Source organism: Crocodylus siamensis, chromosome 2 (assembly GCF_052110815.1).
Source record: "Crocodylus siamensis isolate JL-2025a chromosome 2, ASM5211081v1, whole genome shotgun sequence".
NCBI lineage: Eukaryota > Metazoa > Chordata > Crocodylia > Crocodylidae > Crocodylus > Crocodylus siamensis.
Window position 1 is genome coordinate 35,226,915 of NC_143396.1, and position 25,811 is coordinate 35,252,725.

Sequence of the window (25,811 nt, forward strand, 5' to 3'; positions counted from 1 at the left end):
CTAGGGAATGCTGAGGCAAGAAACTGAGTTAGAAGGGGTATTGGCAACATTTGAGCAATGGTTAAGGGTTCTTCAAAGTGTCCAGCCCACTGGAGCCCATAACCTCAAATGTCATCATACTTTCCTGAGATGACAGGTGGAGGTCCTCCCCACAGATGTCATGAATATTTCAGGCCATGCCGGTGATTATGCTCTGGTATAGCATGGAGATGAATCTTCAAAGAGGGGAATATGTTAGCTTAAACATGACACTTAAAGGCCTTTGTTTGGGGGAACTGGCTTATAGGTATAGATATTGTAAGGGTTCAAGATGAGCAGCAGGGGTTAAATGGATTTATAAAGAGCTTGGCAGACACACACAGCTTCTCATGGCCCTGAGAGCAGATAGGCTGTCTAGCACAACAAGACCAATGGACAGACACATGCTGAGAACTGGTGGGGGCGGGGGGCATCCCATAACACAAGATCACAGCCTTCAAGGCAGACAGGTTGTATAACACAGCAAGGCCGACAAGGACACATAGTCTAGAAAACAGCCTGGGAACCAAAGGAAGTATGTACCATGCTGTCCCATAACACAAGATAAGTGACACTAGCAACAAGACCTCAGAGAGCAGGGGGGCCTAAGTCCCAGTTTTGGGGAAACAGATCAAATTAGAAGAAGGCCTGGAAAGCTATGTGGATGTGTGACCACAGAGAGACAACCAACCAGAGATAGCCATGGATGAAGAGACATCAGGAGTCATCAAGGGGGAAGGAGAATACAAAAGCAGAGACTTGAGAATAACAAAGGGTGTCTCCCTTTGTCCTGTCTCTCCCTGTTCCTTTTTGTTCCTCCCTGTCCCCGACCTAGATTCCTCCTTCTTCTCCTCCCTGAGAATGGTCCCCAAGGCTGCCATGAACAGAGGGCATACCAGCAGCCCCACCGGAGCGGTGCTGCAGGCCTCAGCATCCCACCTCCAAACTGCTGACACCTAAGAGACAGAGCCTCAGAGTGGACCCTATACCCTGACCAGATGTACTTTGACTCTGATGACAGCCCTTGAATTGGTAAATATAAAATTGTTTGATTGATTGTATTGTTGCTTTTTTGGTCTTACTCTGTATCACTAAATTCCCCTTTATCAACTGGCAGGTGTTGAGGTCAGTCTGATGGTTGTGTCCACCCAAAACAAAGGTCTAGGTTCCTAAAATCCAGTGTCAACAACCCTGGGGGTGAGGGGCGGGGGTCCCCCATGTACTCCATGGCAGATCTGGAAGTGGACCAGAAATGCTTCTTGTCCACTTCCAGGTCTGCTGCCAAGCGCACAGGAGACCCCACCGCACTCCTGTGGGACACTCCATCTGCCCCACCATCTCAGCATTTGCGAGCCACCTAGTATCTTGAGGCATGTAGAAAAAACATTTAAAGCTGTGTCTATGTCTGAATCATTGAATCCCTCCGAATCGATTCAGAGGGTTCTGATTCAATTCAGAGAGATTAAAGTGTCTCCTGATTCAATTTGGATTCGGAGATTTGGCTGCTGAATCAGGCCGAATCTCTGCTAAATCAAATCAGTGACTTACGCTTCGTACAGCCCTACAAGGAATCTCTCATTCTTACTCAAGTAAAGAAGCTTCAGTTGTGTAGGATGAAGAGCTGTAAGCTATCTAATTAGTAATTTAGAATCCATGGGAAGAGGGAAGCAGAGGTTATAAACAGAGGTCCTGGGCTGAGATGTCAGTCTGGCCCTGAGGGAGGACTGCAGAGTGACTGGGTGCTGCAAGCTGCCAACAGTAATGCAGGTGAAGAAAGGGCAGTATGCTAGTGAGACAGAGAGAGGCATGGGCATTAAGTGGCCACCAGAAAGCACCACAGTTATCTTAAAAGGTGGGGTCTTGTTATCACTACTAGTGCATCGTAAAAAGAACCTTTTTTTGGAATGGCTGGAATAGAGGAACCTGTGGGTTCTTGCCTGGTTCTGTAGGTCAAGCAGATCACTTCACAGTTTTTAGATTGGCCTGCAGGATCAAAATATCTAAGAACAGCTATACAAGAAGAATAGTAATTCTGAAAGCACCAGGGACGCTTTTCTGAACTAATGGAAATTATTGAAATAGCCCTGGATGCTGTAATCTTTACCCGAGCAACCCTCTGTGGGAATTCTGCTTATGTGCGAATTGCACTATAAAATCCATCTCTTAAAAACAAATTATAAAATTTAAGTGAATTGAAAATATTCTTTCACAATAAAAATTGAAACTGTGGCATCAATTTGTACCATACTTGTTCTTCTAGCAATATACTAATATTTAACTCTGCTTAGAAGACTAAAGCTGTAGTAGGTAGTTAAAGAAGAAGAGTTCTCTTTTGTAATACCAGCTATCACCTAATCATTTTAATAACTCCTAATAATTAGGCCAGCAAGCCTGTTAAATATGTGAAGTATGACTGAAAGGAGAAGGAAGATGACATTCTTTAAAATATGTTTCTGGATCATTTATCCATCTGTGGGCCATAAAAAATTAAAAGGGTATTTTAATAAGCTCTTAGGCTGTCGTCTGGTGTGCTTCTGTGGAACTGACTGACATAAAACTGGTTTGAATTTACTACTTTAAAACGAAACAACAACAGGATTATATGAGTGTTTTTTCCCTCTCATATTCGGCTATACAGCTGGCTTGGCTTTTATAAAAGATAAAAAATTGCCAGCCAGAATTTTTAAAAATAACTCTGCATTGGTCTATCTCTGTTTCTGCTGAAGTCAGTGCCACTTTTACCATTCCCTTTAATGTGAGTAGGGTTAGGACAACACTGAATGCTGTTAAAAACCTCATTTATCATTCACTGAAAAAGGAATATCTGTAAACCAAGAATGACAGGCAGACAGATCACTATTCTTATCTTGTTAATAAAGCCAGTGAATTTATTAATTGTCTTGGCTTTTTTTTGCCAACACTAAAACTAAAACTAATCTTGGCATCTCTAAAACAGAAGATGATCCAATGTATTAGAATTGGGGATAATGAATGTGAAGACATTCTATGTATGCATACAAATTGTTTGTAGTAGGAATTGTTAGCAAGATCCTAAAAATACTGGATTATGTGCTAATTTAATTCAGACATTCATAACTCAGTTCAGTGTGAAGCACGTGAAACAAAATATAAACAAAGTCAGAACAAATAAGTGATTTTTTCAAAGTTGAGTTATGCTAGTCTAGTCTGGATAATACCTATTTGTTAAAATATCTGAGATAGAAAATTTCTGGTACTTTTCCTCAGATTTTTACCTTGTGTGGTATATTACACTGAGAAAGGTTGCTTTTTACAGACAAGTATAATTTAACTCACTAATTCCCAGCATGGTATAAAACCCTAGATAGATAGATAATTAGCAGGCAACTCAACTTTTCTTACATTTTTATTTTTCCTGTTGATTATCTATGCTTTCTGTGGATTTCAGCAAGGGTAACCCACACTATTCTTTACTATTCTTTTAGGCTTTTATTTAAATAAAATTAATTGGGAGAGTTTTATTGCTGCCAATTAAAGTTTTTAAATACAAGTGTAAAGTAACAGCCATTCACAGTTCCATGGAAACATGCTACTCTCCAGAGTTGTAGGAGGAGGTGAAGAGGGATGACTGAATGGAAAATAAGTAAGGAGGGGAGAGGCAGAAAAGAAGAAACCCTTAAAAACTAAAGGAAAATCTAAGGTACAGAGGGAAAGTGGCATTAGTCATAAGAGCTTTTATTAACCTGAAAGATAGTGACAACCACAAACTGCTGAATACCACTAGAAATGACTTCGTTGAACACAGAGGATCAGAACAAATCGAGTGAAAACAAAGAAACCCCACAGGTGTAAGTGGGATTTAAGCCATTTACACAAGATCTGAATTTGGCCCACATATTTAAACTACCTCTTGCAGTTTTCAATTCCAGTGTTATAGAATTTTGTAGAGGGGAATGAACAGGGACTGGTAAAGACATACCAATATACAAAGCTTCAAGAAGAGGTGCTCAACCTCCAGCCTGTGGGCTAGACCTGGCTAGTAACATTATGTCATTTGCAGGACTCCCTATGGGTCCAGAAATTTAGTGGCAGGGGAGTAGTACATGCTAAATTTCTGGACTTGTGGGGAGCCTTCAGTCTTGAGTGCTGCACTGGGCTCCTGATCCTAGTGTGCAAAGCTGGGTGCAGGTTCTGCTCCAGCCACATGAGGGCATTGCGAGGCCCAATCCTGGTGTGGACCAGGAGGGGGTGGTGCCAGGCTCTGGCACACAGGGACAGGAAAGGGCAGTGCTGGACCCCAGGGTCCTAGTTTGGCACTTGGGGCAGGGAAGGGGCAGTGCCAGGCCCTAAGGCTAGATCTGCCCCATGGACCAGCCCCATACCACTTCTTTGGCCCATAGGGCCAAAAGGTTGAGCACCAACTCTTTAAAGCAAACTGCTTAAAGAGACCTGATTTTAAAAGTTACTCAGTGCCAATCATGTCTTCCTAGCTGCACACTGAGACCTTGTAAATGGCATATCTTTTCATGTTTGTAAACATTTTTATCTACTAACAAGCCTATAAAATGTATATAACATTTTATACAACCATTTTATTATGTTAAACAACAGGGTGATTTATGTGGATTACATATTAACAAACACCTTTCTCTGTACATGTTAACAATTCTAATTATGACTGTAGAGTACTCACCTCCCTGTGGAAAAAACTGAGAGTAAATCTCTTTGAAGGTCTCTTCATTAACAATCCCACTGGGACATTCCTAAAGAAATTTGCAGACAAAAAGAATGAGTAACCTGTTCCCTCAGCTCAGTGCAAACAAACTGTATTGATGAGATTGTACAACCAATGATAAATATGATGCATGTAAGGCTGGGATATTAAAATACTGGAAAAAACAGATCCACTTCTTCCATGTTAAAAGAAAGATTAATACATTAAACGTGTATAACTAAAACCGTTTTTAATATCTTCTTATGGGCAGCATTCCCTCTAATCTGCATGGTGTGCATAGCTGCACAGGTGCACTCATGCCACGCTGCCAGGTGCGCCTGCACAGCCATGCACACCACACAGCTTAGATGGAATGCTGTTTATGGGATGGATGTTCCTCCTGTGAGACACTTCTGTATGCCAGCATCTACATAGCATTGTGTGACTGTTACAAGCAGCACTTATGACTGCTGCAGTCCACTGTTTTACCAATGTAGCTTTTGGGCATAGCCTTCCTCATAGGCAGAACTCATGCTATAAGGAAGCCAGACACGAGCAGCTATGCTGTATTTGAAGTAAGACATATTCCCTTCAAATCTCCCTCAGGGGCTTTGGCTAATCAATGCAAGGCCCCTCAGCAGAGAAGATCCAACTCATTCCCTGAAAAATCTTTTGTCTTCTTTCCTTTTAAGTGTGGAACATGCTAGACAAAGAGGAGAAATGAGTATGAGATGGACTAGAGAACAGGCATATTAGAGAGAAAGGAAGTTGCAGAGGACAAATAGATATCATAAAAGAGGAAAAACAGGAGTTTGAGTTCATAAAAGCGACATTCAGAGACAGAAGAAATGGAAGTGGGGCATAATTTACTGGGTAGTGGAGGAAACTTGAAGCTGCACCAGCCTTTGTTCTATTTGTTGACTTCATTTCCAATGCAGTGGGATGACATTGGGCAGTGCATTTAGCATCTCAGTACCTTTGCTTCCCCTCCCCAAACTGAGGCTAACAAAGCTAATCCATAATTCGGTAAACTATCTAGAAGTTGGAAGATACCATACAAGTGCAAAGTATTCTAAAAAACCCCCAAACCCCCCAGAACATTGAACACATGAGGTGAGCAAAAGCCCATGGAGACCCTTTTACCTACTTTGGTTGCCGGACCAAGCCCTGAACCATGGGCCAAGTGTATAATCATCACTGAACAGCAAATCACATTACTGCTCTCTTTCTCCTGCTATCCTTTGTTTCTTCTTGTATTCAGTTTTGTATATGTCTACACTCATTCATTAATGACTTTCATGAGGGGGTGGAAAGCTCAATGATTATATTTGCGGATTATACCAAACTGTGGGGAAATGTGAGCACATTGGAGGATAGATTCAGGATCTAGGATGACCCTGACAGACTGGACTATTGGGCGGAACAGAATCAGGTACGATTTAACCACGATAAGTACAAAGTCCTTCATCTGGGTAGGAAGAACCCTCATCACAACTACACGATGAGTGGTGGTCCACTGGCTGGCACAGCATCTGAATGAGACCTAGGGGTTACAATTGACTGGAAGAGGAATATGAGCCAACTGTACAATGAGGTTGCCAGAAAGGCAAATAAAACTCTGACATGCATCAGCCAATGTGTAGCCAGGAGATCCAGGGGTACGCTCCTTTCTCTTAATTCGGCACTGGTGAGGCCTCAGCTGGAGTCCTGTGTCCAGTTCTGGGCACCACGCTTCAAGAAGGACATTGATAAGCTCAAGAAGGTACAAAGAAGGGCCACCTGCATGGTCAAGTGCATGGAGGATAGGCCCTACAAGGAGAGACTCTGGGAACTGCATCTGTTCAGTTTGAGTAAGAGAAGGCTGAGAAGCTACTTGATAGTTGCCTACAAATACAACAGGGGTGAACACCAAGATCTAGGTGAGCAACTCTCCAGGAAGGCACCTCAAGACCAATGGGCATAAGCTTATAGAGGGTAAATTCAGGCTAGATATAAGAAAGAATTTTTTCTCCCTAAGGATTGCCAGAATTTGGAACACACACCCTGCAGAGGTGGTGTGGGTCACCATCCTTGGAGTTGTTCAAGAGGCGGCTGGAAAGGCACCTTGTCGAGCTTGTCTGAGCCCAATAACTTCCTGTCCATGGCAGGGGACTGGATTTGATGATCTTACAGGTCCCTTCCGGTCCTTTGATTCTATGATATACAGCAAAATGGCAATGTGACACTAGCATATCCATGCTTTTTAAAACTGTGTCACATGGCTAATAATAGCAAGCACAGGGTCATGGCCTTACAACTGAAGTAGGTAGCAGGGTTCCTATGGCCTTTCACTGGTTACTAGGTTATGCCACTACATCCCTGATGCCCTCTTATTCCTCTAATATACCTAAGGTACATCAGTGGCATCTTCATTGTATGGACACATGGGAAGGAATGTCTAGAGAAATTTCACCAGGCCTTTAACAACGTCCATCCTTCTGTCTAACTAACTGTAGAATACTTCACCCAGAAAATTCATTTCCTAGACACTATGGTGAAGATCTACAGTGGCCACTTTGTATTGGAAACCCATCAGGCACCACAGCTATGTTCATCTACATCCATCCATCATCTACAGCCAAGCTGTACATTACAACAATATCTGCTCTGATCTCACTGACTAGGATACACACCTTAAATCTCTGAAGCAGGGAATCCTACAATTACAATACAATCCCCAAAACTGTAGCCACTCAAATCAACAAAGCCCAACTCAGACCTCACTCCAAGCTACTACAATACTAACCCTGAGACGAGGACAACAGAAAGTCTCTTGTTGCCTAGATTTCCCACCTAGACCACATCATTAGACACATCATTAATGACCTCCACCCCTCCTGAAAAAGGGTGACCATCTCAAGGTAGCCATGGGCAATAAACCTGTCCTGGCTTGTGGACAGGTTGAGTCCCCAACTTCAAATGGCATCTCTCAAGCAACAGGCTATTCTTTTATACTTGATGAGGCACAAGGCCTTGCAAAAGACCCAGGTATAAGCTGTGTCCTCTCATTATTTTAAACCACACCATCATTGATACAAGTAACATGGATAACATTCAAGTTTCATTCACTTGCACCTCTGTACATGTCATTTATGCTGTCACATGCTTATAAGGCCCCTCTGCTGTCTACATTGGACAGACAGGGCAATCCCCATGTAAAAGAATAAATCAACCCTGATCTGACATCAATCTCAAAAAGACACAAAAGCCAGTAGCACAGGGGTAGCAATTATTTCAGGTGGAGGGCCGCTTACTGAGTTTTGGCAAGCTGTTGAGGGCCACATTGGTAGCCCTGACCCTTGGCAGGTACCCTGCCTCCTGGTCCCCATTTTATGACCAGATGTCCCACCCCCTTTAACCCCCAATCTTTGCCACCAGAAGTCCCTCTCCTTGCCCCCAGAAATACTTCTTTCAGCAAGTGGTTTTGCCATCTCAGAACCAGAAAACTACCAAATTATATTCTAAAAATTGAACATCTACAATATTCATTAATTTGATTTCAAAAAAAATATTTTTGTCCTGATTTACATGTGTTGTGTAGTGTACATAGAGGTGATTTCACAATAGCTTAAAATGAAGTCTTACTCTTGTACATTTTGGGGGTGGGGGACATAGGTACAGGTTCATTGGGGGGCTCTTAGTGTGTGGGGTATGTGGGGACAGGTATGGATGTGGGATGAGGGAGCATGTGGGTGTGGGTGTGGTTATGTGGGGTGTGGGTGGGTATGGGGTTTGTGGGGGATTGTGTGTGGGGGGAGGGTGGCTGGGGTGTAAGGGGATGTGGGTGTGAGGGTCTGCATGTGTGGCTGTGTGAGAGGGAGTGTGGGTACATGTGTATGGTTGGGTGCAGGTGTGGGACTTGTCTTTGAATACATGCACACACATACACACAGAGTCTCTCCCACCCTCATTGCTCTCTCTCTCTCTCTCTCTCTCTCACCCTCCCTCATTGTAGGTACATGCATGCATGCACAGACATACACATACACACACACACACACACACACACAAACACCCTCCCACTCCTGGCCTCGGTGTAGTGGCACAGCTCCATGCTCCATGCTCCCACAGTCCAGCGATGTAGCCAAGGCCATGTGGTGCTGGAGCAGACACTCAGGGAAGCAGTGAAAGCTGGGGCAGGCAGAGGTTTCCAGCAGGAGAAGAACAGTGGGGAGGTGGGGCCAGGCTGGCCTTGTTGGTGAATCCTGCTGGCTTCCCCTGGGTTCTACTGCCCCTGGCTCCTGTCATCTTTGACAGGCAGCCAGGAGCAGATAAATATACATTTTCTAAATTTTTAGGGGCTCACAGGCCAGATAGAATGGCCTGATGGGCCATATTTTGCCAATGTCTGATGTAGCAGGACACTTTAACTTTCTTGGACATTCCATGGCTAACCTCAGAGTAGCACATAGCAAAACTTTAAAAGCTCACACAAATGCAAACACAAAAATCACCCATAGACTGGATCTTGGTTAAGTATGATCTAAACAAGGATTACAGGTTTGTGTCCCATAACTTGGGTTAATTTTTTTGACACTTTGTCTCTTTGGGTTTATTACTTGCTTGCATATCCCAGCACTACTGTTGTGTATGCAAACACTTTTAATTTGTGATGAAGGAAAATGAAATCTGAAACCAAGGATCGTTATTGCATTTATCTTTTAAAACTAACAAAAATAAATTACAGTGAATATTTTTTTTCAGGTTGAGTGAGGGACTTCTATTAACTATTCTGTTGCCTCAAGGGCTTTCTTTTCACCCTGTGATGGTATAACTTACACTGTTTCTATACATGCTTCAAGAAGAATAATACAAGTGGTCTAATATGAATAAGAATGTGATGATCAACTGAGTTAAAATTTCTAGATCAGCAAAAGAAGCAGTGCATTCTTTTTGCATTGCTTGGAATTTTCTTCAAGCAAGAAATTGTCAGCATTTTGGGTTTATCAAGAACAGAAACTGCATCTATACTTACATAACGGGAAGATTTTTCAGGGTTTTTTGCAGTTAATGTTACGCCACAAAATGAGTGACAAGAGTACAGCTAGGCTCATCTACTGTTATGGCTCACTGACATGTAGGCTGAACCCTCTCTATTTTCTGTGGTTCATTGTTAAAGACATCCTAAATACGTGCATTTAATGAAAAGTGTGCCCCACTTTTTTGGTAGGTCACAAAGTCACAGGAAGTATTAATATCTCCAACTATATCAGTCCTTAGGCTGGATTTTAGTTTATGAATAAAACTACAGTTTCCAATTTGTATTTAACTGTAAATATTGATTACAAATACAGTTTTTCAGAGAGGAGGGGAATCAAATGTACCCTGAAAAAACTGGAGTTATTTTTTCAGGATTTTTTTTGTGAGCTCAGTGTAAGCTCTCAATTGCCCTGTATAATGCTTTTGGTGAATTACCACAGATAACACAATCTATTAAAACCTTATCTAAAATTGATGCTTTGCTCTGACATTTAATGAATTATCATTTTAGCAGACTGTTTGAGAGAAATGTGGTTTGAAAAACCCACTTTTACAAAATTGTATAGCAGTAGAGCCAGAAATGACCACTTGGGTCATCCAACCTGACCCTCTATATTTTGCTGGGCTCTTCACTATATCATTGCTGCTAATGTCTTTTTTCTTGTGTTCTTGGATATCTGCAATAATGATATCTTCAACGTATCCTTTAAGAGTCTGTTCAACTGGCCAATTATTTTTATTAGGAATGTTCCCCTAATGTCTAGCTTAAATTTTTCCTTCTTATCTTGAGGCTCCTGCTTCTTCTTTGAACTCCTCTGAAACTCTGGAGAGTTCTCTTAATTATTTTAGAGCCAATGATCACTTGCTGCTTTAGTCCTCTCTTTGTTAGACTTTCCATATAACTCTGTTGTTTTGAGAAGGGGGAAGGAAGTTATCAGTAAGATGTTAATAAAACCCTTGTTCATTATTGCAACCTTAAATAGTTAAGTGTTGGCCAGGATTTTGTGTCAAGTTATCACTGATTAACTACCACTGCACCATAACAACCAGAATTAAAAATCCCTTTAACCTCCTTTTAAGCACTAGGAAGGAAACTTAATGAAGAAATTGAAACTTAGAGAACTTTTTTAAACAGTTCCCTGTATTCCATTTTTCTTTAGCTGCATGTAGTTTTACCTGATAATCAGAAACTGCTGTTTGACAGTCTTTCAAAACTGTATTAAAAATCTATTAGCTGTTCTTTTTAGGGAAAAAAGAAAAAATTAATTTTGTAGTCCAGTCCTCTTTCTTTTAAACGAAAACTAGAGAAAGGGGAAATGAAAAGAAGTAAAGGGAAGATAGGAAAAAGGAGAAATAAAGAGTGAAAGGAAAATGTTATACTAGGATAGAGTAATAGGAAGAAGCTAGGGTTCATATCTCTAGCTTCTGTTTAACGTTGTAAACAATTTATATTACAGGCTGAGTCAGTCCTTCATAGCTAGGACAACTGAGATAAATACATCTCTGTATCACAGCTCTTCCTGTCTTTCCTCATTGGCCTTCTTCACCAACCTTTATATAATTTTGTTTCTTCTCTTTTGTTTCAGGTACCTGCTCATGTCTATTTACTCAGTAATGACTCTCAAATTCTTTGTCTGATTATAGCCCTTTGCGTATGCCTTAACTATAAATAAACTTTACTTATGCTATAATCAAAAAGTATAAAGGAAAAATACCTGCATAATATTGAAACAATTTGTATTGTGTATGCTTTAATACTGATGTTTTCTTTAAATAATGATTTTGTTTCTTTGGATATAACCCAGGGGTGGGCAACTATTAAGGCTGCTGCTGGAGGGCCGCTTAACAAGTGCTGAGTTTTGGTAAGATGTCGAGCGCCGTGAAGATAGCCCCGCCCCTTGACAGGTGCTCCGCCCCCAGGCCACCATCTTGGGACTGGAAGTCCTGCCCCTAGCCCCTGACCTTTGCCACCAGAAGTCCCTTCCCCTTGGCCATCAGAAGTCCCTTCCCTTGCCCCTGAGAATACTCTTTTTGGGAGGGGAGGGTTGCCATTTTGTAACCAGAAAAAAAAAATTATATGCTAAAAGTCAAACAGCGACTATTACATATTTTAATTTTATTGCAAAAAATATTTTTGTCATGATTTGTGTTTCTATAATGTATGTAGAAATAATTATATAATACCTCAAAAGTAAAGTTTTACTCTTGTATATTGTGTGTGGGTTGGGGGGGCGGGCAGTGATTGGGGATGTGTATACAGTGGGGTGTGGGCAAGTGTGTGTGTGTATGGTGGGGTGTAGGGGTTGGGGTGTGGCTGGGTGTGGGGGGGCAATAGGATATGTTGGGGGGGTGTATATGTGGGGGGGGTGAGAGAGGGTGGCGGGGTATGGGGACTTCTACATACTCTCCCCCATGGTGCACCGCCCCGATGGTGGTGTCAGTGGCAGCAACAGGCAGCGGACACTTGGGGCACTTGTGCCCGGTGCAGGTGCTGTGACTGGCAGCACATGGTTCTGGCCAGCACTGCACATGGGGGCAAGGAGCACAGCCCTGCTAGCCCACTTCTATTGCACAGGGCTCCCAGTGGTGCACGTGCAGCTCCTGTACTCATAAGCCACCAGGTGAAGCCCCGTGTGATGGAGCCGGCTGCCTTCGCTGCTCCCTGCCGTGCATATCCTGGGACTCAATTGGATGTAGAGAGGAACCCCAGCCACTTCACCTGCAGCAGGGGTGAAGGCAGTTGGCTCCATTGCGTGGGGCTTCCCCTGGCAGCATGCAAGTGTGGGAGCTGCATGTGTGCCACACAGAGCCCTATGTGATAGAGGCAGGCTGGCCAAGCTGCATTTCTCACCCCCATGTGCAGCACTGGCTGAAACAGTGTGCTGGTGGTGGTAGCACCTGTGCTGGGCAGGAGTACCCCAAGCACCCCCACCTGCTGCTGCTGCCTTGGGTGAGGGCAGTGCACCATAGGGGTGAACATGTGAGGGGGTTCCCACACCCCCCCACCCTCCCTCACACCCACACCTACCCACCCAAGCTCCACACTCCCACTGCCCCCCGGCCATGGGCTCTGCACTGCCACCAGCCCCAGTCCCATGCTCCACAATCTTGCCCTGCTGCAACTTCCCACTCCCCCTGGCCCCCACCACTTCCCTACCTGGTGCCTGGAGTAAGAAAGAGACTGGAAAAGCCAAGCACGTCCCCCAGCAGCTTCAGCACTGATAGCAGCGGCCACACCTGGAAGCTGCATGCTGGCTGGGCTAGGCCCTCCTGCCCATGAGGTGCAACAGGAATATGTGTATATGTAGTTGCTTCACTTCCACCCTCATAGGCAGAAGGGCTGGGTGGGGTACACTTAGTTGGTGGGCACCAGCAGGCTGAATGAAATTGCCTGTCAGGATGGATTTGGCCCATGGTCTGTATTTTGTCCATCCCTGGTATAACCCAACCTGTAATGAAATCAAAGCATGTTTTTTCCCATTCCCTGTAACAGGAGTTAGATCAGATCCTTAAGGTGTGGAACTCTCATCCTGTGAGACTTCTAACATCCCAGTCCTGGCTTATACTGGGAATGCTGTTCCATGTAAAACATTAGTGAATAGTATTCCCATGCACTGTCTCACTGATACCAATAATATTCACCCAATAATATTTAGAACCACGTATGACTCTGTGGGCACATCCAGCCAACCCCTCTGAGACGCTGCAAGAGGCACATGCAGGAACCGAAAAAGATTCCCCCTGCTGCAAGTTTGCTGTGTGGGGGCAAAATTAGACCCCTGGATAACACCGCTGGCCCTGGCTTGCTCCCCCAGCCCCCTGATCCCTTCCCTGACCAGACCCATCCCTGCCTGCCCCCTGGGCCCCCCAATTCCTTCTGTGCCCAGCCAGCCCCAGCCCCCCAATTCCTGAAACCCCAATCCCTGCCCCCCAACCCAGCATCCCCACAATAAAAGCAACCCCCCCCAAAAAAATGCCCCAGCACTTACTGGCTAGTTCCAGCTGCTGTCTGGGTTACTGGGGCCCTGCCCACATAGTTCAGGGTAGGGTGACAACCCCAACAGTCCTAGGCCATGGCTTGCTGCTCCCCAGTGCCCTGTGCTGTCCAGGGGCAGGGGGGATCTGCCAGGATGCCCTGGAGCCCCCACAGCCCCTGCTTCTAGGTTGAGTAGAGGCTTATTTTTTCCTTTTTTTTTTTTTTAAAGTGCCAGTGCCTGGGATTGGGTGGGGGGCAGCCATGGGGGCCTGGGGATGCAAGTGGGGGATGGGGATTGGTGGGGCAGCCATTGGAGGGCCTGGAGAAGTAGGGGGGCTGGGGAGGCAGCTATCAAGGGGGCTGCAGCAGGTGGTGGGGGATGGGGCCAGGTAGGGCAGCAAGCAGAGGGCTGGGGTGGACATGTGGGCCCTACGGGGGGGTGATATCCCCTCTGGGGACCATTTGGCCTCTGTTGATGGGGCCATAGTCCCTGTGGGGGGGAATAGCCCCTGTAGGGGGCTGTAGCTCCTGTGTGGGGGCCATAGCCCTTGGTGAGGGGCACCAAAATATATATTCATGTATTCATGAAACATGTATTTAGAGTTCACTTTATTATTAAGATAGAGACACTGGTAGTTTTCCAAACTGCTTTAACACTGTAGATACATCAATAAAACATTGCCCAACTTATCGCTGCCTCTCTATCTCACTCTCTCTCTTTCTTTATAGTGGTCGTTTGTTTTAATTGTGGAAGAACATGGATTTTGGGTTATTATCTAAAAGGTGGGTTATAGTACTGGCTCTACCTTTACCCTATGTTAACAAGAGTAAGTCCTACTCATATACCTACTCTTACAAGTGGTACTTGGACTTTGGTTTCTTAGTGGCCAGAGGCACCTAATATCCAGTATTCTAGGTTCCAGAGATCAATGGAGTTCAGGTAAACCACTATACTTAATGTGACTTTGGGCTAACTCCAGGTAACTAAATTTCCCTCTTCACTATATAAGGAACTATTTCTTTAAATCACCCTCCTGGAGTCAAGAGGGTCAGTATTTCATTGACATTTCTCTCACTGACATTTCTTTAAACATGCTACAGCCAAAGTTGGGAGTGCCCAGAGGGCTAATGTGGCTTTTGTCCCATATTTTTATATACCCCAAACATATTTCACAGGCAGATCTGATCGAATAACACCGTTTGTCTTCTGCTGCTTATTTAGAGTGCAATTCTTTGGGACTGTTTCATTATGAGCATAAAAATACTAAGCCCTGACTTCAGTTGGACTCTAATTGTTATGGTGTATTAATAACACACACAAACTTTCATTTGAAGTACATGATTTGGTAGCTTGTTTGACCATTTAGTGTCCTTTTGTATGCAATTTTACAAAGCTAACAGCTCTTTTCAACACACTTTGAAATACTGAAGTCATGTTATTATTCAGAACTAGAATATACTTCATTTTTCTGTGATATATATCGCTAATACCTGAAGAACCTAATTTAGCCGATTTTGATAGTGAAAATATATTGCCATCACGGTTAAAGAACCAGTAGCTTACCTGAAAAAATAATCAAGTTGTCTGCATTCATTATTAAACTGTACATTATGATCCACAATATCCTAAAAAAGCATTTCTGATGTACATTTAATGGCTTTAACATAGATGCATCCTTTCATGGGTTGGCATCAGTATATAAAATTATGTTGTATACCCTGAACAAATATTGTTCTGGAGTACAAAATGCTGCTTGAATACAAACTTTCAGACTTGCCTCATAAAGGGAGAAATGAGTCACAATGACAAATGCAGACACAGTAAGCGAGGACCAGCGAAAGAAAAAAGCAGAATAAGCTGCAATTTAGTTACAGTAAGAGTCAGGATACTGTCACATGGGCTGAAGTGACTACGATGACTACAGGAACAGCATTATAATTTATCATTCTGACAGATCTGATTCAAGCATCTTGTCTAACTAATTGTAATGGAATATCATTTCTATCTCGGCTTGCTGGGGAAATTTCATTCTAGTATCTATTAAAATGAGAAGATTGGGTAACACCTTTTAAATGTGCTCTATATGAAACATTAATGAAGAGAAATCAGAAATGCCATTGCTAAAGGTTGCCTCTTGCTGGGATGCTTGTTTTCTATGGCAGTGACGCATGATAATCAAAAATGTGCAAGTGACAATACTCAGTAGTCAATGAAACTGCACTTCATTCTTCATAGAAAGGCCATTCTCTGCCTTTGTGCATACGCACATGCCCTGTAAGTCAGATAACCCAGTGTGAGCCCACTCCAGGCAATATTTGGCCTTCTTTTATTATATGATTTACCTGTTATGTTATTTGGAAATAGATTAAATACACAGACTAATTCTTCAGCACCCCAAATACTTGGTTAACAAGGCCAGAGGACAGAATTCAAGGACATAGCACAACCAGTTTTAGAAACCTATATTGGATATCAGATATCAGCTGGAGTGCAAGAACCTCCCAGGGGTACACAGTTATTTGACAAGGGGAAGGCGTCTACATTTTAATAATGATGGAGTTTCTGATTAGAAAAGGGGCAGTGAGTAATTGCACTGCTGGTTTTTGATATCAGTGTCAAAAGTCATCAACAGAGATGTGTTGGGCATAGTGCGTATTTCAGGTAAAGGGGTAAGGCTAAAACAGTTTGAAAACCATTGGGATAACTGATACTGATTTATCAAAGCCAAGCATAGCCAGTGTAGAGAAACAGATCTAATTTTTGTTTTCTCCTGAGTTTAATAAAACACAATATTGAGTTTTTCTACCCCCTTCCCTTTTTCCCCCAAGAGTGTATACCTTCATACAATTTGCCAATATTCTCAAGAAGATCACCATGAATGGGTATCACATCTTTGGACAAGCAGCGCTCCAATATGAGCATCAGTACAGTAGTACTGGCAGGCAGGAGTCAGCACATAATGTGGTAAGACCATTACTCCTTGATCCTCAGATGTATTTAGGAGCCTAACTCCTGCCAATTACAAGGACAGCTACATATCTTTAAGATTCAGGGCCCTAGTATTCAGCTCAGGGAGTGAAATATGCATTAACCATAGCTAGATATGCACAGATAATACAGTATTGGGCACTGTTGTAAGAACATCAATAATTTTTTCTCTTTCCTTCCCCCATCAGCTGTTTGTTATCTGGGAGCAGTTGCATAGCTTCTACTTAGGTCTGCATATTCAACAAGCGCATATACTGCAAACAGAACTCTGGGCATTCTCTTCCTGCTCCTGATTGGTGGTATATTCTGACCTTTTTCTCCTAGTTCCTCACTCTTCCTGTTTTTCACAATCCTGTCCAACCTTCTTTGACTTCTTTCCATCTTTTCTCTTCTCCTTTCTTCCCTCTCTCACCTTTAATTTCTTTCTTTTGTTTGCTTTCTTCCTTTTTCACTCATGCTATTAACTTCTCACCTGCTGCCATTCCTGTAATGTACCTTTGTATTCATATGTACTTAAAACAATTTAAAATGAGTCAGAACAATCCCATCCAGGCTAAGCAGCCTACCTATTGGTATTACTTTTGGCTTTCCCTTGCCTTTCCTTTTTTGTTACACTTAGTTCAGTGACATTTCTTTAAATAATTGAAAGTTCCTTGGGGCAGAGACCATGTCTTTTTGTGTGTTTGAACAATGAGACCCTAATCTTGATTATGGCTTTTGATTGTTAAGGGCATAATAATAACAACAATAATAATGCTAAACAGCATATATATATACATATATATATATATATTTACTAATGCTACTCATCTTATGCCTCATGGTTCTGAGCAACTCAATGCCTATCCCCAACCTAAGCCCTGATGGGATCCATAAAGTAGGTATTCTAAGTCACCGGAGAGGCGTGATCTAGTAAACGTGATCTGGGCATTCTGACAAATCAGTTTCTGCAGACACCATAGCCAGAGAATGAGGCATCCCCCTCTCTTCTGGCCCTTTTACTTAGTAGCTCAGTAGTTACAGCAGGATGAGTTCAATTTGATCTTCTGCCTGAGTAGCTTTCCGTATCTAAGGAAAGGAATGCCTTAATCACCAGGCAATAAGCTAATCTGTGTTGGAGGTAGGGGGGCACATTCAATCTCCCCTCCAACAAGTCAGTATGCCATTCCCTCCAATCCCAATATGCCATAACTAAGAATAGCCTACAGCTTGTGCAGAGGACTATCTTGCAAAGTTGGAGATGTGTGTTTGAATCCTCTAAGCAGAAGATTTGATGAATTAAAGTCTCCCACATCTTGTATGGATGGTCTATTTGAAATCTTGTGTTCAGGGAATAATCTCCCTGTATCCCAGAGTAAGGCACATAAGGCCTGGATTGGGTGGGCCTGGTATTCACCGTTCTCTATTGGTACTTTAGGAAGCCTTCTATTGAAAGTGCTATCTTCGATTAATCTCATTCTACAGCACTTAACTCTCATCATGCTTTGTACTGGGAGCATAGGTACCTAGCTCAGAACTGCAGATTCCTTTACTGGGACCAGCAGCTACATGTTAGGCACTACAATATTACGTATTGTGATACCTCATTTCTTTGGGGATTTAGCTCCCAGCATCAAACCATTATTTCCCCCCACAAATTATCTGATCCTGGTAATCACAGCATGGTATGGACTTACTGTCTTCTCTGAGGGTGCATCTACGTGTGTGCTCTGCTGTAAAGCATCACCATCTACATGTGTACTGGTATTAGGGTGCAGTAAACTAACTCTACCATAACTCTGTCAGGGACAGTGCGATCTTATGGTGGAGTAAGTTACTGCACTGAAACACATATGTAGACAGTGACAATGGGCATAAATTTTGCTGGGTCAGCCCAGCCAGCTGGGGGCCCGTTCTTTCCCAGCTCAAATTGCTGCTGTCCTGGATGCACATGTAGATGCTGAGCCCAGGCGCAGTTGACTCCACCTCAGACTGTCCCAGAGTTTATTGTGTTGCATTAATTGCACCCTGAGAGAAGAAACAGAGATGTGAGCCAATGGGGGCACACCAAAGGCAAACAAGTACATTGTATCATATAACTGACTTAATGAAAGGCAAAAATTCTGGCTTTTTGTCAGAAAGAAATGTTTATCAGTTCATTTCAGATGATAACATCCCTGCTTCCCTGTTTCTCTATTAGAGGTCATGCCCTTGAATTCCAAGGCATGTGTACATTTTTGAAAAATAGCAGAATTAGATCCTGAAAATAAAAGGCAGGTAGTGACAGACAAAGATGAAATGTGGAGGACTGAAGGGAGGAAGAAGTTAATTTAAATATCATCATATTTAAAAATACATTTGGAGTTTGTTTTGAGTTTTGGCTGTGATTTTATAAGGTGCCCAGAAGCCTTTGGGTGAGGGTAAAACAAAAACACACATTATAATTGAGGATTAGCATAAGATGACTCTAAAGGCATATTATAACTGAGTTAATTGAACCATTAAAACTGTGTATTCTTTGTAGCCAGAGGAAGCCATTAGGCACCTGGATAGTACAGTTATAATTCATGAAAGAAAAGTTAACTGGGAAAAATAGAATCAGAAAACATCAAATGCACTGAATCTACTTTAAAAGACAGTGCGCTCATTAATTTGTCGAGATTTCCAGTATGTTCCTCCATCATGGACACTGTAACAGGGTTTTCTCATCCTCTCTCTGGCTCTTCTGTTGCTTCAGTTTCATTCCCTCCATCATCAAACATTTATTGTTTTCAAATTCTTTCTTTCTAGGCCCTTGCTTTTACTATATAATAACTGCCCCCCCCCCGGTTACTGCCTGGGCTGCTATCCCAGTTGCTTCACATTATTTATACTATTGCCATGCCCTGCCTTCTGATGATGCATCCCTTATAAGTCCTCCTTCAGGTGCTGTCTTGTTCCTTGCAGGTCTATGTTTCTCTCTTTTCTTTACCCTTGTAAAAAGGCACCAAACTCCACCTTGTGCATATTCATGCTTCCAGTTCCCCAGGTCTCTCTGAGCAGTGTTATTCTACTAGTCTCATTCTGGGTCTCAACACAACAGTCTCTAAGGTCTTTTCTAGTTGCTAATCTCCCATTTTCTTGCAGAGTAGGCTCCTTCTTATTTGAAGACCCATCCCCCAACTACCATTGCAAGATACTAGATCACCTAATCCAACCATCAGCCCAAGTCCAACCCCAACACTGAGGACAGATAGGCAGACACAAAAAAGTGTGTGGGGAGCAGAGAAATCCAGGCGGATGCCATGAAGTGATACAGATATAAGTCTGATATTTTGTGATATTAACTGCCACTTTGAGTTGTTAATATTCTTCAGACCCTTACAAAATTTATACTTGGGTAAATCTTATGTTCTTATCTTTGGCTGGGGAAAAAAAACCTCACACCACAAAGAAAGGGTCTTCAAACCTACCAGAGAACTAGGAAAGCTGTCATGGGGGAGCCTGACTATATGATGCTGTTTCCTGGCCTTCTCCATGAGGTAGCTGAAAAGCAGGGTCTATTTAAACCAGAAGAACTAGGCCAGACACAAGTAGCTGAGATGCCTCGTGAGGTACCCAGTCATCCAGAATCTGTTTTACTGATGGAAACCTACACTTTCTCTGACTCTAAAGAACCAAAACCCATTATTACATCACCATCAGGAATGGGCAAAATTATAGAATAATCTGAGTGGTACAAGGAAAAAAAAGAGAAAAAACATGGGGGGGTTAGATTGTTAAATACTGCTTATAAATGAGTGGTATATTTGTTCATTCCTTTGCCTCTATTGTTGCAGAGTAGTAGAGAGCTTTGGGTTATATCTGCCAAACCTTTCTTGGTGGACATAGTGTGACATATATTAAATTAACAGTTAGTAATGACTGTTAACTGTTAGTACTAAAAAACTGTTAGTGTTAAAAAATACATCCCAAATAATTTTAACTCACAGTTTGGGGTTTTTTAGCATTGTTATAATCTCAAAGACAATGTCTGACAACAGCTTAATAGGTCTTGCTTTTTAATCTACTACTTTTTAATCTACTACTCTGTTATACTTATAAACGTAACCTTGGCCTGGCTAGATTATTTGGGGAATAGATTTCATGCTTGCTCATCTTGGTAGACAGAAATACTGTATAAATGTATACAGTATTCCCTGTAAAGGATGCCACATTCTTGAAGTAAGGGGTTCGCTCATGCCACTTTTTTCTTTCCCTGTTTCCCTTTTGTTTTGTTTTGTTGTTTTTTTAAATAGAAAACTAGAACACAAGTCAGAAGGAATTTTTTATTAAAGAGGATGGAAGGACTTCACCTGGAGGACAGTGAATACTTTTGGGGCAACGTTTAAAGGAAGAACATCAAAGGTAGAGAAAAATCAGCAGAAGGTAACGAAGAATGATAGTGTCTCAGAGAATGTAACTTTAAATAGAGATTAGGGAAATCAGTCTTACAATCATTAAAGAAGATGACATTTTTTAAGCCAAGGACATACTAAGGAAAAATAAATTTAGCTCATATATAGGTAAAATGTCCTGAAAGTAAGATGCTGTCTATCAGCTAGTGAAACAGTCTCTCAAGGGATGTAGAAAAGAACTCCATCTATTTAAACATTTAAAAGTTAGCTGAACAAAGCACTAACTCATATGAACTGTGAAAAACACTCATCCATTGGGAGGGACCAAACCAGATGATCATTTTCTGTTTTAGTGCATATTATACCAAACCACAAATTCAAGCACACATACCTCAGTTTACTCATTGCTTGAAATAGGAAAAGGGACATAGGTCACATTGTAGAGAGCTTGGTTATGCTGCTTCTGGTTGTGTCCTTAGTACACAAAGATATTTTCAGGCAAGTCATGCTTTGCCAAAGTTCCTACCTTTTTGCTACTCTAAAAGCCTCTAAAGGGAGGAATGAACCTAAAGGGTCAGATCCTTAGATGCAATAAACCATCATAACTCTGATGACTCCCTATCACTATCTCAATTTTCACTGGCTTAGACTCTGCCCCAAATAGTTATTCATCAACCAGCAAAAAATTGCCACTAAAACATGTGTTATTATAATATATACAGTAATTACTCTTCAGAGACTGTTCAACAATGTTTATACATAGCAATGCACATTCTGTAGTAAAAAAAAATAGTACTATACATGATTAAAAAGGAAAATGTAGTGTGCAATCACTACCCATAATTTTCCCTTTCCATTCTCTTCTCTGAATAATTCTCAATTATGTAATAATACCATAGGAAATGGAGCGGCAGTTTTACTGTTATATGCTGCAACTCCATTGAAGTCAGCTAAATTCTGTGTATCACTTTGTGCTGAACTGGTAGCATTCAGCTCCTGATTATTAACACATCTCTTCTTTTGAAGTTAGTTGAACAACAGAAATATTTAATTTTCTTTTTCAAAATTAATTATTTAACACTTCCACATCAAATGGCATCTGTGTAGATGATCTTAGAAAACCAGTACACATGCAAGATAATTGTCATGACTATAAGAGAGATCTCTGCTTTGGTTCTTCTGACCAGGTAATTATGTTATTGTTCTGGCTTTCTTGTTCTATTTGTTGATTGAAAATCTTCTAGACTTGTACCTTGGATGTACCCAAATTGCACGCTATGCAAGGAGTGAGTCTACGCAACATATGTCCCTCGTTAGCCAAGGACCTGTCTAGCAGGGACATAGAATCATTTTGTTAGAAGAATTCCCGTAGCCTATGAAGACTATTGAATGAATTAGTCTATAAGGGCACTTATACTTGTGTCTAATGCCTGCTCCAATGTGTTCTAATTAGAACATGTCAGAGGAGACTCAATTAATCAAGTTGAGTCAATTAATAGAGTGAGTCTACTGGAGTGTGCTAATTAGAACATTCCAACAGCCTTGGCATCATGTGTATTCAGGTTCTCTGCATTTCAAAATTGTGGTGGGGGAACTTTAATTAACACTCATTGAATGAGCTTGAGTTAAAGTGCCCCCACTGCCACTTTGAAGTGCGGGATGTTCAGGACATGAGACACTGTAGACATTTTAATTAGTGCAGCTCCTAAGGGTCTACTGGACTCTGATCTCATTAAAACACCCTCCCTGACACTCCAGAGCACATGTTTAGACACCCTCAGTGTCACCTTGCCTTCCCCCCAACTCTGGAGCATGTCTAAGGCAGGGGCTGCTGCACACTGCTGTTGCTGCACCACCGCTTCACATTTGGCTGCCGCGGAACCCCCTCTTCCCTGCTGCCCTACATCTAGAAAGAGGTACCCACCAGGAGGGGCACCCACCAGAAGGGGTACTCAACTTAAAAAGGGTTGAAAACCCTTGCCCTGAGGTGCTGCCCTAAGATACCACCTTAAATGGCTCAACCACCCAACTACAGGGTCATTCTCTTTGTTGTGCGCTCTCTTTCTTGTCCAGTCAATTTGAAGTCTTTACTGTCCAACAAATGGCTTCAGGAGGAGGGTTGGAGAGTCACTTGCTCCCTACCCTGAGTAGTGTAGAGGCAGGTGATTAGTGTATTCTCAAAAGAAGAAGGGATGTGGGTGGGAATGCCCTTAGTCAGAGTGGGGACTTGAACTTGGGTCATCCACATTCTGAGTGAGTGCTGTATTCACTGAGTTAGTGTATAAAAGAGAGCAGAGGCATCAACATTTTAAAAGAAATTAGTGGTTGCCACAGAATTTTGTACAGAGCCTAGTACTAGACATGTTCTGGCACACATTGAATCAAGATCCTCAGAGGAGATAGGCAGAAAAACAACTAGTTTCTGGATTCTGATCAGCCTTGGCACAAACTAAGCCCCTAGATGCACAGCAAGATTAAGACTCGTGTTTCTGAATATGCTCAGAAGTAAAACTTCTGACAGGTGATACATTAATGCGCTTCAAAAGCTATGAAACTATGAAGTTAAGGCCGTTTCACAAATAGACAGCAGTTGAATGCAGGGTTTGGTTGTATGTGGCTACATTCCACCTGTGTTCCATTTTAGGCACTTAAATCTGGCCCTTGGACGCTTATCCCAGAGATGGCCTCTGAAGTCAGGGGGGCAGATCTTCAACTGGTGAAAGTAGTCATGGCTGAGGGTCTGTATCAATGCATCTGCGTCGGTAGATGGATGGATCCAGTAACAGGATTTACCCCTTAGTACAGTGCAATAATTCAAGGTAGGAAATCCAATATGTATCATTGATGAGAAATATGAGTCAGCTATGTAAAAACATAGCAGGATACCTTTTCTTTTCTGTCACCCCATCTCCAGCTTCAGAGATTTTGGTAGCCTTCCATTGTGAAGAATCTTGTATTGGGCCTTCTGTGACAGAATGTCAGGTTTACATTGGAAAGTAGATTATTGATGTATCAGAAAAGGGAAGTAAGCACGCTTTAAATAAATAAAGGAAAAAATCTATGAGGAAAGTAGTAAGTGGTCTGTTTAATCCAGGGTTCAGGTGGCAGTGACCAGGTTTGGATCACCATTGCTCTGTCCCTTCTGTATGCTAATTTACTTTAGTGCAAAGTGATACTAGACAGACTAACTAGTAGAACTTTGGTGACAATTATCATTTAGGGTGTGAACTAGTGGTCACTGCACCCAGTATAGGTTTACATGGATTTATTGGGGGAGAGAGGTATCATAGAATCATAGAATCATAGAAGTAGGGTCAGAAGGGACCTTATTGATCTTCAAGTCTGACCCCCTGCCAGGGTAGGAGAAAAAAAAAAAAACTGGGCTTAAATGATCCTAGCTAGGTAGGCATCAAGCCTCTTCTTAAAGACCCTCAGGGTAGGAGCCAGCACTACTTCCCTTGGAAGTTGATTCCAGATCCTAGCCGCCCTAACTGTGAAGTAGTTCTTACGGATGTCTAATCTAAATCTCCTCCCCAACAACTTGTGGCCGTTATTCCTTGTTATGCCACGGGGCGCTGGGGGAAACAAGGTCTCTCCCAAACCCTTCTGATCCCCCCTAGTGAGTTTATAGATGGTCACCAGGTCCCCCCTCAGCCGTCTATTGTGAAGGCTCAACAGGTTCAGGTCCCGCAGTCTCTCATTGTAGGGTCTGCCCTGTAGTCCCCGGATCATTCGGGTGGCCCTCCTCTGGACCCTCTCAATGTTGTCCACATCCCTTCTGAAGTGGGGCACAGAGAACTGGACACAGTACTCCAGGTGTGGCCTGACCAGTGTTGCATAGAGGGGGAGGATCACCCCCTTGGTTCTGCTAGAGATGCACCTGTGGATACACCTCACCCCAAATTTTGGTATCATCAGCGAATTTAAAGAGGGCGCTTTTCACCCTATCATCCAAATTGCTGATAAAGAGATTGAACAGCGCAGGCCCAAGGACCGAGCCCTGGGGGACTCCACTGCCCACTTCTCCCCAGGTTGAATATGACCCATCCACCACCACCCTCTGATTGCGACCCTTCAGCCAATCTGTGATCCATCTGACTGTGTAGGCATCAATGCCACAGTCACCCAATTTCTTAATGAGGGTGGGGTGGGAGATGGTGTCAAAGGGCTTGCTGAAGTCCAGAAAGACTACATCCATGGCAGCACCTGCATCCAGTGCTTTTGTGACCTGATCATAAAAGGCAAACAGGTTGGTCTGACATGACCTGCCCCTAATGAAACCGTGCTGGTTGCCCTTGAGCATCATCTCTGAGGCCCGCCCATCACAGATGCTCTCCATGATGATCTTCTCAAAGAGTTTGCCTAGGATTGAGGTAAGACTGAGGTAGTTGGGGTAGTTGGGGGGCTAAAAATATCCAGGTCAAGGTCAAGGTGGTTGGCTGGGTTTTCCCAGCCCCAGGACTGTGTTGTGAACTGTGAGTGGTGGTGCCAAAGTCAACTTTGCTCCTAGTCCACATGGGTATTAATGATGTAGCCAGGAGAAGCCCTGATCACCTGATGGAGGACTACCGTGCTCTGGGGAGCGTGCTAAAGGAGATAGGTGCACAGGTGGTTTTTTCTTCTATCCTACCAGTGAGTGGACGTGGAAGATGGTATGCAATGTGCACTGTGGAGACCAACTGGTGGCTTCGGGAATGGTGTCTGGAGGCGGGATTTGGCTTCCTCAACCATGACCGGCACATCACGACAAGAGACATGCTC

General features: G+C 42.8%; 1 protein-coding gene across 3 annotated transcripts in view; it reads right to left on the minus strand.

Moving 5' to 3' along the window:
- The window catches only part of KCNIP4 (potassium voltage-gated channel interacting protein 4), a 212,259-nt gene that overhangs the window by 38,753 nt on the left and 147,695 nt on the right, over positions 1–25,811 (minus strand). For all 3 annotated transcript variants that reach the window (XM_090035697.1, XM_090035696.1, XM_090035695.1), the window contains one exon: positions 4,691–4,760. In XM_090035697.1, coding sequence (XP_089891823.1) covers positions 4,691–4,760 — 70 coding nt within the window. The remainder of the gene's footprint in view (positions 1–4,690; positions 4,761–25,811) is intronic.